This window comes from Bradysia coprophila, chromosome III (genome assembly GCF_014529535.1).
Source record: "Bradysia coprophila strain Holo2 chromosome III, BU_Bcop_v1, whole genome shotgun sequence".
Lineage (NCBI taxonomy): Eukaryota > Metazoa > Arthropoda > Insecta > Diptera > Sciaridae > Bradysia > Bradysia coprophila.
The window spans coordinates 563,862-580,515 of NC_050736.1; the positions used below are offsets into that span (position 1 = coordinate 563,862).

General features: G+C 36.5%; 4 protein-coding genes across 9 annotated transcripts; 3 read left to right on the forward strand and 1 right to left on the reverse strand.

Annotated features, from left to right (window-relative positions):
* The first annotated feature begins 1,051 nt into the window (after positions 1–1,051).
* LOC119074901 (TAF5-like RNA polymerase II p300/CBP-associated factor-associated factor 65 kDa subunit 5L) lies at positions 1,052–3,903 on the forward strand. 2 transcript variants are annotated; one of them, XM_037181251.1, is made up of 9 exons: positions 1,052–1,268; positions 1,369–1,532; positions 1,600–2,391; positions 2,457–2,741; positions 2,803–2,955; positions 3,012–3,159; positions 3,220–3,388; positions 3,455–3,629; positions 3,694–3,903. In XM_037181251.1, the coding sequence occupies exons 1-9, from the start codon at positions 1,152–1,154 to the stop codon at positions 3,845–3,847; spliced, it is 2,157 nt and encodes a 718-aa protein (XP_037037146.1). In that variant the 5' UTR covers positions 1,052–1,151; the 3' UTR covers positions 3,848–3,903. The 2 variants fall into 2 exon arrangements, with proteins under 2 accessions (XP_037037146.1, XP_037037154.1); XM_037181259.1 differs by having other exon boundaries at positions 1,054–1,268; positions 3,697–3,903.
* Positions 3,904–8,777: 4,874 nt separating this feature from the next.
* LOC119074912 lies at positions 8,778–10,201 on the forward strand. 4 transcript variants are annotated; one of them, XM_037181283.1, is made up of 4 exons: positions 8,780–9,234; positions 9,292–9,521; positions 9,626–9,736; positions 9,872–10,201. In XM_037181283.1, the coding sequence occupies exons 2-4, from the start codon at positions 9,393–9,395 to the stop codon at positions 10,100–10,102; spliced, it is 471 nt and encodes a 156-aa protein (XP_037037178.1). In that variant the 5' UTR covers positions 8,780–9,234; positions 9,292–9,392; the 3' UTR covers positions 10,103–10,201. The 4 variants fall into 4 exon arrangements, 2 of the variants coding, with proteins under 2 accessions (XP_037037178.1, XP_037037167.1); XR_005087269.1 differs by having other exon boundaries at positions 8,778–9,521; positions 9,604–9,736; positions 9,835–10,201; XM_037181272.1 differs by having other exon boundaries at positions 8,780–9,521.
* Positions 10,202–11,669: 1,468 nt separating this feature from the next.
* On the forward strand, positions 11,670–12,969 carry LOC119074916 (protein AAR2 homolog). Its single transcript, XM_037181309.1, has one exon. The coding sequence runs from the start codon at positions 11,820–11,822 to the stop codon at positions 12,927–12,929; it is 1,110 nt and encodes a 369-aa protein (XP_037037204.1). The 5' UTR covers positions 11,670–11,819; the 3' UTR covers positions 12,930–12,969.
* Positions 12,970–13,831: 862 nt separating this feature from the next.
* On the reverse strand, positions 13,832–15,556 carry LOC119074923 (D-aspartate oxidase-like). 2 transcript variants are annotated; one of them, XM_037181325.1, is made up of 3 exons: positions 15,452–15,556; positions 14,202–15,244; positions 13,832–14,144 (listed from the first exon to the last, which is right to left on the reverse strand). In XM_037181325.1, exons 1-3 carry the CDS (start codon positions 15,455–15,457, stop codon positions 13,985–13,987), a joined length of 1,209 nt encoding a protein of 402 aa, XP_037037220.1. In that variant the 5' UTR covers positions 15,458–15,556; the 3' UTR covers positions 13,832–13,984. The 2 variants fall into 2 exon arrangements, with proteins under 2 accessions (XP_037037220.1, XP_037037216.1); XM_037181321.1 differs by lacking the exon at positions 15,452–15,556 and adding an exon at positions 15,335–15,401.
* Positions 15,557–16,654: the final 1,098 nt, after the last annotated feature.

Below are 16,654 nucleotides of genomic sequence, written 5' to 3' on the forward strand. Positions count from 1 at the left end.
CAGCCTATACGATTGGATAATTCACACATAACCCACCTAGGGTAAATTTACTTTCCATCTACATATTTGAAAAAAAAAATCGCCGAACGGCGGAAGCGAACACGGGACCAGCAGCATATCAACCAAACACGCTGACCACTACGCCAACAAATCACATAACGCGATGCAATTGGTGTCGGTAGTGGTTCGTTCGTCACTTCTACATCGATCAAATAATCAGAGTAGTCGGAATGATGTGATTTGAACGAAATGTTGAGGTGGATAGTATATGTGTGTGAGTAAGTAAATAAAGGATTCTCTGTATGATGTTTTTTTTGTGAATGCGTTTTAAAACCACATGCTTAATTAATTAATTTTAAATCCAAATTTTTGTGGTTATTTCGCTAATGTATGAAATATCAGCTTGCAGGAGATAAAACATTGTTCTACCTTGGTGTATATTTCTCGAATCACTTCTTATGTACAATTGTATACACACTCGCTGGCGCTCGTTATATACAATTGTACATACGAAGTTATTCTCGAAATATACACCAAGGTAGAAAATGTACTATATGAGGCTTTAGATGTGTAATTGTGAGTCGAGACCGTAGGTCGAAGGTTAAAATTGGCGTACGTATCTATAGGATTAAGATCTTTCCTTCTACAAGTAGGTAATCTTAATATCTTCTCTTTTCAATTTTTACATTTAGTTTTTTGGACACCCCTAATAAACACCAGGTAAAAATATTTTTTTAGAAATTAGTTCGAGCTCTTCGCATTTGAATCGTGGTTTTAACGTTTCACAGACGGCAAGCATTTTGAATCCTAAGTTGTCCACCTAAGTGTGGGTTTATACAATTTATGTATACAGATGTGCACAGATGGATGGTAGAGGCGATTTCGCGAACTTTATGCCCAAGGTATGAAAATGACTAAACATTGTGTCTTTGAGTTTGACGGTTTTCGTTTATTTAAAATCTTCTACTTCATTTGTTACAACAAAAATATTTTCTTATTTTTGTCGTCTTTGTCGCTAACAAATGCATAATCGATTCCATTTTAATCTAGTCCCTCTAGTCCTACCCAACTCATATGAAACTGACAAACTGACAACACCGCGCCAACCGGACTGTCACTCCACACATGTTTAAAAATAAATGTATTGAAAAATGGCTGATACAGCTAAACATCGAAACATAAACAATAGTGCGAATAATGGAAGGAAATCAAAAAATGAAATAATCAGATCAGCATTGGGGTCATATCTGAAACAACGAAACTATTCGGTAAGTTTCATACATCCGAAAGACCGCTCCGGCCGACGTCAGTGCTGTGTAAAACTAATTTTTTTGCCAAAACGATTTTGTTTTTGTGCTGATCCTGAAGAATTCCGAAAAGTTTCGCAAATCCGATCTGGCATTACTACAAAGCAACAAGCAAATGGAATTTGGTTCTATGTTGGATGACGATGTGTCGAAAGTAAACTCATTTCTTTATTCGAATGTGCTATGTCTCAACAAGGACTCTAATGTCGTTGAACAATTTGCAAAGTAGGCGCACACCTTTGGTTATAAATACTTTACAGAACAACTAAATTCTATTGCTTACCATTGACAGATTCCAGCAGTTTGTGCAATCGCAACCCTTACCATACAAGAACGAATTAGAAGTTATTTTACGTCCACTTCTTTGCCATTTGTACATTGAACTACTGAAGGGAAAAGACTCTTCAGTTGCATTGGAATTTCTGAAAAAGTTTGCCGACGGTGTCATTGGACCAGTGGAGAGTATTGCGAATCCGCTGCCGAACAAAATCAACGGAAGTTCATTAACTCAAATAACATTTTTTAACGAAACGGATAACGAGAATTCCACTCAGCAATACTTTAAGGAACTGGTTCAACTGATGTCACAATGTCTGCGCATCGAAGACCTGGATCATATGGAATTGACGCGAAATTTCCGATACTCTAAATACGAAATCGAACTGTCGTTGCAATCACTTTTCGCATTAAAACATTTTCTGGTCAAAAATGGTCATGTGTTGCTACTGCATGTGTTACAGACATGGTTTTGGTTCGATGTCACCGATGCACGAGATTCCGACGACGATGATATTTGTATGGTAGGTGAACGACCGGAGAACGGAACTGAAGATGAAAGCTGTGAAAACGAATCGGACGGTGGTTGTCAGTCAGTAATGTCGATCAAAATAAAGGAAGTGTCTGAACGTTTAGTGAAAACAGAAAATGAAGACGAAAGCGAGAAAGTGAAAAAGGTTTTAGAAGCGGACTTGATGGCAAAGAAGCGAATAACTCATAAGTTAAAGCATCTGCGACGTACAGTATTAGAAATGAAAACGCACGAACAGCCGGTACGAGTATTTAAAGTGGAGAATGGAACAAGCAGGTTAGTAATGAAGGTAATGAATGACGGTAAAATTGCATCACTCCATGGGTTAATTTTTCTATTAGGCTAGCGTCGGCAACAATCGATCCTGCACAATGCCATCTAGCTGGCGGCTTTGAAGATTCCACCATCCAATTGTTTCAACTAAATCGAAGTACAATCGGAGGACGTAAACCGTATATGTCCATCACAAAACGATGTTGCCAATGGAGTCTGGAGAATAGTTCCGAGATATCATCCGATGACGACGATGATGACACGGATACTAAATATAAATATTGTAAGCCAGGCACTTCCAAAACAGAACAAAGGCGAAAATTGGCTGAACAACGATCTACAGAAAATATTTTGTAAGTTTAACGCAACAGCGACAGCAGTACAGAATTAATTAATCATACCGACTCTCTGTAGCACCGAATCTGGATGCGTTGCTCTTCGGGGTCACAACAAAGGAGTTACGGATTTGGTTTTCTCAAAGGAGCATCCTCTTCTCTTCAGTGCTTCCAAAGACAATACAATGCGAGCGTGGAAAGCAACAGATTACAGTTGCGGAGCCGTGTACAGGTATTCTGGTGCCGAGATCAATGAGAACTTCGGCATTACATAACTTTACATTACAGGGGCCATAACTATCCAATTTGGTGTGTTGCTGAAAGTTCAGTCGGTATGTATTTGGCGACTGGGTCGAAAGATCTTACGGCGAGATTATGGTCCACTGATCGTGAATATCCACTGCAGACGTACATTGGACACACACAAGATGTTGATGTAAGTGTTTCGTTCATACCAAACAACATTTTCGTGAAACTCATTTGCAATGTGACACAGGCAGTCGCTTTTCATCCGAATGGAAATTACTTGGCCACCGGATCAACCGATTTGACGGTGCGATTATGGTGTGTGACTAGTGGCAAACTGTTTCGCGTATTTACTGATTGCCATCTACCCGTGCACTGTGTCAGTTTCAGTCCAGATGGTAAACTGTTAGCCGCTGCCGGTAACTATCTCTTTGTTCATTTTGATTGTTGACCCGTCCCGCATACATTTCTTGCGTGTTAACCAGGTGAAGAATCGAAAATTCGGATATTTGATTTGGCTGCCGGATCTCAACTATGCGAACTAAAGGAACATACGACACCTGTGTGCGACATTGTTTGGAGCCAATTCGGAAATAGATTGGCGTCAACGTGTTCGGACGGTACCGTTCGAGTGTTCAATGTGAATAATAAGACTGTCTCGTAAGTGAAACTCACGATAAAAAAAAATCATGAAAATTGTTCGATTGAAACCATTTCCTTCTAGCAGCTCATCTATCAATCCGTCGTCATCCTCATCATCGTCAACAGCATCGTCGAGCAATAACAAATTATTGTACTCCTACGTATCCGGTTGCAAGCGATCTGTTAAAGTTTTTTTTAATTCGGATGGAAGTGTTTCGTGTATTGGACACTCGTGATGGAGATGTCAGCCGAAATTGAATGAAATTTACAAATAAATTTGATTTGTTGTCCAGTGTAGGATTTGAATTTATTATGCTGACTTGGATTCGTCGACTTTTGGGAAAGTAGATTGAAAAAGATTTTGTATTTAGGTAAGAAAGCATCAGTCCTCCACGGAAACGATGCCTTCTGTGGTGCGTCATGCAAAAGACACTTCACAAGCAACGAATTCTACCGTCCTACATCCAACAAACCTGGCCGAAGGAGCCTTGGCTGCTTCGTTTTCAGTTACGGGAAACCGGATAGTCTATCACTGATCCCGTGTAAAGCCACTAATCTAAGACTTCACTAGAGCTTATTTTAAACTTGAATTCTTGATCTGGTCAAGTTTGAATATAAAGAATTAATGAGATTAAATTGATCGACCTCATTAATATTTATATTCAAAATGTATGCCAAGAAAAAATGTTCAGGCTAAGCCGTCATTCTGACCTGTAAAAATTTGAGTTTTTTCAATTTTAGAGATAAAATATTTCAATCAAATTTTTCGATGGCGGAAGAGTCCCCAAAATTGATCGTTAATTATTTTGAATAATTTACATCCAAATTTCCCTACCAGACATTGTGGGTATATCAACGCACTGTCAGTGCTTTGGGGTATATGTATGAAAATGTACTGTATAGATAAATCTTTGTCATATTTATACTGGTAAATTAAACTGTCCATTATCAAATTCTTCAAAACTTTAATGGTTTATAATGCGTTGTTTCGTCTCACTTCCTAATGAATCATTGTAAGCTATGTCATCTGAGCAAATCACATTAACATTACAAGTTAATTTTAATGTCATATCATGGCCCTACGTTAGTGAAAAGCCGTGACGCAAGTCCGTTCACACTGAAAAATTTGACAAAAAAAAATTCCGCAGGACAGGAACATATATACACAACTTTTTTGACTTTTCCGCCTTTGCTCCTCATACGGTTAAGATTTGGCCGAGATATTAAATTTCAAAACTTGGAAATTTCATACCTGAAATTGAATACATTTTGAAATAGATGAATTTTACCAACCTTTGTTACTTTGTTACTTTGTTACAACGAAACTTTTGAATTTACCGGTGGATTTGGCTAAAATTTGTGGAGGAAGGAAAATTTTTAGAATTGTGATATATATTGCTTTAAAGAAAGGAATTCAAACGGAAGAAAACCGAATGATTTGCCACTTTTTGGCAAATTTTTTTGTGTTATAATTTTCTTCTCGAAATTTTTCTGGTAAGATTTTTGTTGATAAAACTTTCGCGTACTTTCCTCATCAGCTGCCATTTGTGACGCATATTTTTGTGTGTGTCGAATCTGTAAGCGTCGCCTACACCGATATAGACCATTTTCATGACCTTGTAAACGTCAGACACGATCCCAACTATCAGACATGTCGGAAAATATCGAATGAATTGAACGAACGATTTTCATATAAAAATCAGTAAATTGAACGCAATTAACGTCAATTGATTGAGGTTAGTCCTTAACCTTGACGAAAAATTAAGTGGGGTTACGTTGACAAGTACCGTATAATGAAAATGATCTATCAGTTCTTTTGTAAGTGGATAACAGGACTTGCGTCACACCTCCACTGTAACTGGTTTTGGGCGATTGTACTCTCCGTAGATGCTTAAGATATTTTCCTACATATATTTCGTTCGAGCGACACGGTAACATTTCTCAGTATTAAAAATCTAATTCATTAAGCTAAAAAAATGACAAAATGCTTACAGCAGTTTTCGTTTTGTTTTTTCTTTACAGAATTTAGTGCTTACTCATTGTTTATACTTAAATTCGAAACACAAAACCTGTATAACTAAAACAATTATCTTAATGTTTAAATAGTTCTTGGTTAATCCAACTAATTATTTCTAGAATTCTTGATAGAGAGAGAGAGAGGGTTTAATTGAAGTAAAAAAAATATTCAAACAATAGAACAAATTAAAATCAATGCATAAAAAAAGGGTTTTTGCCAGAGTCCACAGTCTAAATTACAAATATTTAAAGTGTACATGTACAGTCATCTAAAGTCACATAGTTTCTAATCATCTATCAGTTTTACTAGTTATATTTCAGCAACAATGTTTTAATGAACTTAAACCATGTTATTATATTGCAAAGTCATCTAATCAATAGATCAATAGAACAAATCGTCTTAGTTTTTCAAGAATGAAAAGGTGTAACTAGTTAGGTACCGTCCATAAAGTGCATACGTATGAACATTATTCTCTATACCATTTCTTTACTCCCTCCTCCCTTCCGTACTATTTTTTCCATTATATCTGTTATGATGAGAGAGGATTGAAGCATTTGTTAAATAGCGAAAGAAAATTAATAGAATTACGCTCATTTAGACAGGTCCTTTAATTCAGAACCATCGTGTAACTACTCTCATCGCAGTTCAAAGGTGCATATTTCCAAGGTTCTTTCAGAACCTTGTAAATTTCCACCCCCACCTAAGCGAGCGCGTACTTTATGTATGACTCCCTACGTCGCGTCATAACGACAAGTTAGATTTTCTTAACTTGTTCTAGTACTACAGAAGTGTGTAACCTTGTTCTTGAGTTTTTCAAACATTTGCTACGGTAGACAGTTAAATAGTGTGCGAGTTTTTGAAGACTCATTTTTTAATATTATCTGCTATATCATTCGTTATTTGTTTGTAGTGCTGTTAAGACAAGTTTCCGATATGAAAGTCGTTAAAGAAATCACGTTGAGGATCGCATTTAATGTCTGTGGCTTAGTACTAATAGTATTCGGTATAGTGTTTACAATAATTTGGCCCAGTATCTTTGACGATATAATGGCAACAGAAATGCAACTTACACCAACATCTCTCAGCTTTGAAGCTTGGAAGCAGCCGCCGATTAACTTAAGTCTGGATATTTATATGTTCAATTGGACAAATCACGAGGATTACAAAAATCATTCGACTCTTAACATTGTAACCTGTATGCATTAGTATGGTAGAAATGAGTACATTCCAATTTCAAAACGCCTAATCGTTGTTAACCGGGGCTATTTTTAAGTACATATTGATCAACATGATAACCCAGGAAACCTCAAACGAAACTGAATACTCAATTATTCTAAAATTAATATTTAGTTCATCGAACGGCCGATTGCTCGATATTTGAACGACATTATTGCTAGAGAGAGGAGGTCCAGAGGAGTATACTTAATAGCCAGTTGTAGTTTGTAGTCTTTATGCCTTTCAATCGACAGGATCAACTCCATTACACAAGTCGAATTACTGCTGAATTTAAACTACTCAAAATACAAAGGGCCGCATCTTGAAATTTCAACCATTCTTTAGCCAATGATAGTTGAAGCAAAACATCAAAATTGAGATTAGCAAATTTTATTTCTTTGGTTAATGCAGAATATGTTTCAGCAATAGGTGATAGTGGAAGCACACATCGATTTCACGACTCTTTTTACTTAAATTCATCAAAATTCATTAAAACTAAAAAGTGTATGGCACCGAAACCCACTACACTTTCGCTTCTTGACAGACGCTACTTTTGGATACTTTTGTAAAACAACAAAATAAGTACTACCCTAGGAGCCCTAGGAGCTAATCGAAAAACTGGCTTTTGTCTGCGTTATTTGGGTCTATAGAGGTTTCCGAAATCATGATCTGCGAATCAAAACTTTGCGTAATGATCTAAAAAAGTTTTTGTCGTTTCATTTTTAAAAATGTGCGAACTGCAACAAATATTTGACGAAGTAATTTTGAAATTAGACGAGCTCGACGATTTGAAATTTGTTACCAGAATTGGAATAAAACAGAATAGTTCTTAGTAGCCATGTAAGATTATGGAATTTATAAAGACATTTGTTTACATTCTCTTTGATCCAAAACACTTCGATTTCAATTCATCGCCGCGCCGGTACGACTTGGTTTCGATCAAGTTCAACAGTTTCAAGTTGACTACATTTTACATTTACAAAATTTCGATATGAACTGAATGAGTTTGGGTTCAAGAAAATTCTTTAAAAATCGAACAAAAAATTATAAATTCATTTTTCATTTTTATTTTCTGCAAGCGCAACAAGTGTGTCGTTACCAATTTGATAAGAAAATTTCGATTCATTTTGCTTATTGTCTAGGACGCTTTTTCTGTGTTTCTCACGATGGATTTGTAGATGTTTGAACATTGAACAAGGGTGTGTTGAAAACAACCATTCATAATTTCTTATCTGCAACATTTTAAATTTCGAAATCTTCCAATAAAATTAATGAAATTGTATGCCTAGTATGTACTTTTTGGCGCAAAACAACACCACATCTTTCCGTTTTTATCATTTCTCGATATCGACATAATTCTGTGTGGTTGTTAACAACTCCTAAGTGAAGACATCTCGAGAACTTTAACCCTTAGAAATAATACAGCTCCTCCGAGAGCTACAACTCTTTGGGAGTTACAACTCTTCGAGAGTTACAACGGCTCGTTATTTTCTGTACAATTCCGGTCAAATTTGTACACAAAAAAAATATTTTGTACACGAAAGTGGGAATTTGTACACGAAAAAATGGGAATTTGTACATAAATTTTGTACATTAAAATGGGAAAGTGTACACAAATAAGTTGGTTTTGAGATGAATTTATGCACTGATTCTGTACACTATTATGAGAAATTGTACACGATTGTATGAATTTGTACATAAATCTACTATTTTATACTATTCTGGTATCCCCCTGCATTACTTAGATACACTACAGCTTGCGAGCAGGTGAGAAGGAACTTCATTATAAGGACACCAATACTTAGATACACTACAGCTTGCGAGCAAGTGAGTTAAAAAACGCTAGCGGTTGATAAATGGTTCGAGTGCAAAGCTGCTCTCTCACCTGCTCTCTTGAGAAGGAACTTCATTATAAGGACACCATTACTTAGATACACTACAGCTTGCGAGCAAGTGAGTTAAAAAACGCTAGCGGTTGATAAATGGTGCTCGTGCTTCGCACTCAAAGTGACAGAGGAAAATTCAATGTTAAACATTTGGATGAACGTTTTAAACACTCACTCTGGATTCACGTAGTAAACGAGACCTGAATTGTGATCGCCAACGTACAGATTCGAACATCGATCGATTACCATTCCCGACGGATAATTTGTGGTTGCTGTTTCACAGGGAAACTCAAATACCGATTTCAAATTTTCTAAACGAAATCACAAAATTTAGAATGGAATGGAGTAGAGTAGGAAAGAATCAAAATTACTCAAAGATTTATCATTTGGATTCCTGCGCGTTGTGTGTACCTTAGCCGTACAATCATCAGCAATGTAGCATCTCTTTGCTGTTGCATCGAAAACTATTCCATTCGAATACGTTCGGTCCGGTGAGCGACGAGCGGTCGGTTTATCATTTCTCTGTCTGTCAAACAAGAAACATTTAATCATTTTAGTACAGACTTTAGTCACCAGAGGACAAACGTCAAAGTTTTTTTTTCATACGTGCACATTATTCTTCAAAAATTCCTATCAATTAAACAAGTAAACAACAATTCTTCGATGGATCGTGCGAAACCTCAATGTTCAAATGAAGGGTGCAAAAACGATTTTGTAGTCGATATCTTTGGGTCACTCGAGGGTCACCCCGATTGTAAGGATTGGATAGAGTTTTTGAAAGATTCGTCTGTAGTAAGTTTGTTCGTCGGTATTACTTTAGATTTTTTTTATTTATTTGTACACAATACAGCATTTAGTTTTGTATATAATATAGTATTGTTAAATTGTTTTTATAGAAAGAAGGTGATGGTAAATGGTTTTGCCTATATTGCAGTATTAAATTGAGTGACAAGTTCAAAGCACAAAGAACCCGAAATGAAGCTGATTCATCTGGAATTCAAAATGAGGTAAGACTATATTTACTTATCGACTCCGATAAAAACAGTGTTTCATAAGATTTTTGCAATGAAATTAATCATTTTTTATTCTCAATGAATTGACTCAGTTTGCCGCACTTCAACTAAATAATTAGCATCATTCAGGTTCCTATACAAAAGCCGAACGACGAAGACGAAGGCGAAGAAGGTCCATTTGAAGTCGAGGATTCTTCGTCGTCATCATCATCAACAGGCACATTAGTGACAGTGGGATCATTGGAATCGGAAAATTCAGCGCAATCATCGAGTTCATCAACTCAAAATCAAGATATTTGGGTACGTAATAATATTGCGCCACTGAATTTATCAGAGCCTGACAGTTCCAACGATGCATGAGAAGTCGAGAAAACAACGTAAAAAATCCAATCATTCCAAATTTGCCACATTTTTTGTAAATAAATAAGAGAACAAGTATACTCTCAATTCTGATTTAAAGAAAAACTCTATTATTTATACAGCAATCAAACTTTATTGTCTTAAGAAGGAACTTGATAAATAGAACACAGTTGTGTTCACTTTCGTGATTTCGTGTATACTGTATACTGTGTTCGTGTTCAAAATTTTCTTTTCATGTACAATTTCATACGTACAAAACCGTTTTTTTGTACATATTCAAACGAAGACGTGACATTTCTCTACCGTTATTTTCGGCCGGGGGGATAATATCCCCAGAAGACGAAAATATACAGTTCTGGGCGATATTATCGGTTAAAGATGATATTATCTACTGTGAGGATGAGAAAGTGATTGAAATCCATGACAGTGGAAATGCCCAAATACTACAACCATCATCATCAGTCGGCCCGTCAGTTTTCGATTAATTTTCTTTTACAACAAGAGAAAAATGAATTTACGAAAAAGAAAGAATGAAGAAATCGGTTTGTTTATATTAACGAAATATATTCACCAGCAAAATATAAAAGGTGATGACGGTGATGATGATAGGATAGGCGATTTGTAAATTTTTAAATTAGAAAAACAAAAAATATTATTTTCATAATTTTTTTACAAGAACAATTTTCATTGTTTTTTGGCATTGGATGGTTTTAGCTTGTTACAAGAGATAATTTACTGCATTCGGAATGGAAGACAATGTTCATACCACAATTTCAAATTACTTTCAATCTGCAACAATTTTCTTACACTGAAACTAAGAATAGAATGTTTCGCTTTCGAGAAAAGAAAAATAATCGAGAACTGAATTATCAATTATGAGAAAGGTTCTGACGACCTGTTGTGGTTAATGTAGCGCGTGGTGAGAACCTAGTTCTGTATTTCGCAAAAATTCGCAATGTTGATGCCTCTCGTTGTTTGTGCGTGGACCACAAATTGTGGTATTTCATCCATCAAAACCTTTATCTGTATTTCCTGGAAAAGTGATTTACTGCCAATTATGAAAAGCCAGCAAAGTTTTCAAATATTCTAAGTTGCTTTGTCATCAAGAACTTCAATCACTTCTGATTCACAAAAGAAAAGAAAAAAATGTTTGGCTCTCCGACTCACATGCAATGCATATCTCACATTCAGGACATACGACTATTAATTAATGTGAAGACTTACGACCGTGTGTACACATACCTTCTGCTATGTGAATTGCAACGTGCAATTTTTGTGAAGATTTGGTATATAAAAAGAGTAACTTTGAAAAGTAATTGAGCAAATCATAAAATATCGTAAAAGTGAGAGCGGAGTTTTTACGCAGTTAAATCTAAAATTAAAAATTTATTTACATCCGTTTGTCTTGCAGATTTCCAATTCTTTTGCTGACCATTTTTTCTTAAAACTTTGGTATTGTGTTTCTAGGCGTCTAGGCTACCATAAGTGCCTCTTAACGATATTGTGATGTGATGCAAAAAAGAATAATCAAATATCGTTCGTATGTCTATCACGCCATCGTGTGTAGAACTCCGGAATCATAAACTTTGAAATTTTGGTTTTCTTTCGCTATAATGGCAACACTAATGCCATTTTTGAAGAACACCATCAGAAAAGTGACAACAAAAACAAAACTTTAACTTACCGGAGTGCGGAGCAGTAAAGCCTCTAATTCATTATGGACATTACAGAGAATATGCCTCCAGCGCTAGCTAGGCAACTGTTCGAAAAAGGAGCGTTCCTAATAATTGCCGGTGTTCCGGAGAAAACCGAATTCGGCATCGATTTGTGCTCGTACTCTGTTGGTGAAAAGTTTCGTGGAGTGAAAATGATTCCTGCCGGTCCACATTTCGTTTACACTGCAGCACAAGGTCCGTACGGAGACACTGCATCGCGCATTGGATTCATACACTACTTTAAATCACAAGAAATCGTTATACGAGAGTGGGACAACGAAAAAGAGGAGCTGCGGCAACGCACCAGCGGTAACGAAGACGAAGAGGTCACTCGAATTCGCTGCAATTTACGGGAGCTGGATAGCTACTTGGCGCCATACGATTTTTCTTCGCTAGCAAAATGGAACAATTTGACGAATCATATGACCGAGATGACAATCAACCGATGTCTGCCAGAATGCGGACTAATTCGACCATCCGTCGAATTCGAGTCGTGTTCGAATGAAGAGCGACCGAAAGGCAATACCATCGCGACAGGACAGAGAATCAACAGACTAGCGAACGATGAAGACGAACTGCTGCCGAAATTGAAAATAGTTCCCGAAACAGCGCCCAGATTCACTCAACTTCCCGAATTGTATCCAAAACACCTCACAACACAGGAAATCTCATTAGCGCACATGGATGCGATTCTGGCTGTCGATCAATTGTTCAGTCAATTTCCGGAAAGCAATCATTTGCTGGATGAAATTCAATTTTCTTTCGTTTTGTATCTGGCCGGCTATTCGACCGACTCGCTGGCCCACTGGCGTAGAATTCTGGGAATTTTGGCCAATTCGGAAGCTGGTGTCAAAAAGAACAACAAATTTTATCGAGAATATTTGGATGTGATGCAGTATCAACTGCCGGAACTGCCCGAGGAGCTGATGGAACCAACGCCACGCAACACAGTCTACAGAGATGTTCGAAATTTGGTCAAAAACTGTTCGTTGTGTGATCTAGACAAAGAAGCGGACTACTTGATGGCAAACTTAAGCCAGGAAATGGGATGGACCTTCGATGGTTTGTTGAGTGAAGATCCCGATGATCTTCCTGTTGTTGTAGAGATGTGAAATTGGTTTAAAATAAAAACAAGTTTCGGCAGATGTGCTGACCAAATTCACAGCAAGTTTCTTTCATTGAGAGGTGCACACTTTTCGCTTAGTTAGTTTTTTTTTCCAGTCCAATTAGAATGCCTTGACCATCTGGATGAGAATTTATTTCGGCTACAAACTGAATTTTCGTTTCGAAGAATTCGGAAAAGAAGTTTTCACAAACTCACAACTCAATGGAATGATTGAGAGAAAAAAATAAGTAAACAGAGCGTGCCTACTTGCGTTTGATAACAATTCCTTCTCGAACATATCACGAAGATTTGATTTACCGAATCTTCAGTAAATTTTTTCGCTCAGGCTGAAAGTTTAAAACTTCGTGACGAATTGATTAGTTTGCTGGGCATTTTGTTTGTCATTAACAAAAGAGATCAACGAATTCCATTTTCCGATTTTCCCACACAAAAAATAATATCTTTAAAAGAAACTTTAAACCATTTTGGCAAGGCATAACGCCCTCACTTGGAAGGGCTGACATTTAGGGTTTAGCAAAATGTCAGGACTCGGCACATTTCAAGTGAATGGACTCACAAAATTTTCAGTTCTTTTTGGAAATCTTTTAAGAATCATTTCTCAAATATTAGGCCTTTTAGTTGTTAATGAAACCTGGCCTCTCTCTCTAAAGTCATCTTCAACGCATCCAATCAAATCTTCTTCAACGCATCCAATCAAGTCCTCTTCAACGCATCCAATCATAGAGTTATAAACAAGACATTCGATATTTTTAACGTTGCAAATTGGCAACGAACCATTATAATATCATAACACTCATGTTACATAGAAAGCGAACTCTATGCATCCAATCTTTGAATGTGACGCGAATACCTTAAAGAAGTTAATTCAAATGAAAAATATCTTCAACAATAAAAGAAGAAATTTTTATTTTGACTACGTATGCAGGAACGGGTGTTCATAAATTATGTAACGCTAAAATCTCCATTTTTAATATCACCTAACCCCATGTCACGCAAAATGTATGCGGTTTTAACAAAAATGAATAGAATGTCACACAAGCCCTAGACCCCCTTTCCCTCTTGCGTTACGTAATTTATGGATGACCCGTTACACATATTTTTAGAGATAGTAGGTACATTTTCTTTTTTAATAAAAATTTCCTTGCTCATTTCATCAATAATATCTGCAACATCTTCTGCACACCCAAAGCTCAATGTATACCTGTGAATGAATACTCATTAGTGATCAGATTTGTTACTTATCTTGATAAGAGCATACCCGCTATCACCGTGCCCGTAGTTATGCACAATTCTTGAATCCTTTCGCTCTCGTCCAAGTTGTACATGCGTCCTACGAAATGGTCGTATTCCAATAGCAATCGGATAGTCAGGATCAAATTCTCCATTCTTAAGGTCAGGATAAAATGCCAAATCTCGTTCTAACATTTTTTTCAAGGGTGGATAATTTTCCAAATTTATATTCAGATCTAATACTTCCCTTTCGCCTATTGCGCCTAAGATCACTGTATTATTATTCCGTGGTACTATGAAAATCATGTCGTTAGACTCTTCACCATCTAACGTGACCATCATTGCCTCGTTAATTTTCCGGAATTTTGATCCGTCATTAATCATACGAAAATATGCACCACGTAAAGAAAAGACAGTGTCGTCGCCAACTAGTTCCTTAGCATTTATGCCAGTACAGTTTACAATCATATCAGCTTCGTAGTATGTCAGTAATTCGCATTCTTGTGCCAATAAGTTACCTTTAATTTCGCGAGTGAAAAATTTTATATTGTCACGAGATTTTAGGTAATTAATGAGCCAATCCATGTATTGGTCAGAATCGATTATGGGTGCCAAATGGCAGTAGCTATCAACTATTCCATAGTCCGGATTAGCACCCAGCTCTTCAACAATTTTAATATCGTGACGGAAACCTGGCAGGGTTTCCTTAATTTCAGCTAATTTTCTAGTCTGCGCAGGACAGGACTGTATAGGTCGACCAAAAAATAAATTCGATTTACACATTCGTACACCTGTCTCTGGATTATCAGCTAATGTGTTGAAACGATGAAAAGAAACCAAGCACCGTCGCTTCAAATTGTCCAAACATATGTCTTCCCAATGCCAATATCTTCCACAAACAGGGGGTGGCCATTCCCATAACGCACCAGCGATTTGTGAAGTGATTTTTTCGTCTTTCGAAGCATATTTCGCTGCAATGACCGTGATTTTATAACCCCGATCTAGGAGAACCCATGCTGTTGTCAGACCAGATACTCCAGCACCAATTATTAGAACATGTGGAATGTCTTTCTGAAATCGGTAGGATAACAATGAATATGTTGAACGTTATCCCTTAGTAATCACTATGTTCAAAGGACTCAAAACAGTGATTTCACGTACACTACGATTACACATTTGGTTTTAAGAACAATTTCAATAAATTCGTACTAATGAAAAGTAACGTTGGAACTTCGAATTTTATGTAATTAAACGACTATGTACTGTTAAGCGATTTACCTTCATATTATTGCTAACTGAGATATTCTCAAAATGTACAACTAGTTCAGTACGAAGTACAAAAAGGTATGATAATTAAACAATTTTCTATTTTGTATTTATACTGATTGTTCACCTGTTATGTCTGACGACGTTGCCTTGCTACAGTTAAGTATTTTTAAAATATGTTTTCACAGCTCAGTGTCGAACAGTGAAGCTTTCGTTGTTTTTTGTTTAAAATTTGTTTACGTGATACGGCAATGTAAATGGCGTTTAGCTAATATGAAATATGCATTTACATTGCCTATTCACGAAAAGCACTGTACGAGGTTCAAAATTTTTATTTTAACGAATGGGAATACGGTCCTCTCCTTCGGGTCGGGCCAATCGGCCAATACGTCACCAAAAATAAAAATTTTGAACCTCGGACGCAATTACTATTACTCTTATTGTCTACTAGTATAGGGTGTAATAGTACATTTAGTCCGTGGGAAGAGTGGTAATATAAATTTTCCACCACACCGTATGTACTATGTTTTACGTGATAAGGTAATGTAAATGCATAGTTCCATATGAGCTGAGCGCCATTTACAATTACAATTCAGATGCTTTATAGCTATTCCGTCTACCTTGTCGATTTCTTATTTTGTAAATATGGATAAATCTGGCAATGACGTTGTATTAACAAAATAGTAAATTATTCACCTGTTCTGGGATTTTATTGTTTTTGAGTCGGTTTTAAGACTTAACATGATATTATGTCAATAATTACTTCAAGAACATTAATTTTTGTGAACGATAAATTCAGTGTAGATTTTCTAATGCATCTTTGGGTGTATACTAATATGGTCACTGCATAACATTCTTTTTTTTTATACAGGTTTATGCGGTAGTAATACCCTTATAGTCATACATCGTTATACTGAAGTATAATCAGTGATTATCCCAAATATGTACAACAAATAACCGCGATACGCCAGAGAGGGAAATGATTATAACTCGGTCGATGGAATTGTCAATTGCAAAACCTGTCTTCTTCACTTCATATTTTTATTCTTTTCTGTATACGTGAGAGTGTATTGGTGAGATATGATATGAATCGGTTGGTAGGGAAAATAAACGGTCGAGAAGGAAAGTAACGGTTGGGACGGAATGCACCACCAACACACTCTCACTATTACAGAAAAATAACTTTCAAAATACCCCAATACACACTCGATATGT

What these genes read in the sequence shown, in the direction of transcription:
- LOC119074901 (XM_037181251.1), top strand. Translation starts at nt 1,152, where the DNA reads ATGGCTGATACAGCTAAACATCGAAACATAAACAATAGTGCGAATAAT. An exon ending in CGATCTACAGAAAATATTTT is followed by an intron (nt 2,742 to 2,802) that starts GTAAGTTTAACG and finishes GACTCTCTGTAG; the next exon opens with CACCGAATCTGGATGCGTTG. An exon ending in AGTTGCGGAGCCGTGTACAG is followed by an intron (nt 2,956 to 3,011) that starts GTATTCTGGTGC and finishes TTTACATTACAG; the next exon opens with GGGCCATAACTATCCAATTT.
- LOC119074912 (XM_037181272.1), top strand. Translation starts at nt 9,393, where the DNA reads ATGGATCGTGCGAAACCTCAATGTTCAAATGAAGGGTGCAAAAACGAT. An exon ending in TTTTGAAAGATTCGTCTGTA is followed by an intron (nt 9,522 to 9,625) that starts GTAAGTTTGTTC and finishes TTGTTTTTATAG; the next exon opens with AAAGAAGGTGATGGTAAATG. An exon ending in CATCTGGAATTCAAAATGAG is followed by an intron (nt 9,737 to 9,871) that starts GTAAGACTATAT and finishes AGCATCATTCAG; the next exon opens with GTTCCTATACAAAAGCCGAA.
- LOC119074916 (XM_037181309.1), top strand. Translation starts at nt 11,820, where the DNA reads ATGGACATTACAGAGAATATGCCTCCAGCGCTAGCTAGGCAACTGTTC.
- LOC119074923 (XM_037181321.1), bottom strand. An exon ending in TACGGGCACGGTGATAGCGG is followed by an intron (nt 14,145 to 14,201) that starts GTATGCTCTTAT and finishes ATTCATTCACAG; the next exon opens with GTATACATTGAGCTTTGGGT.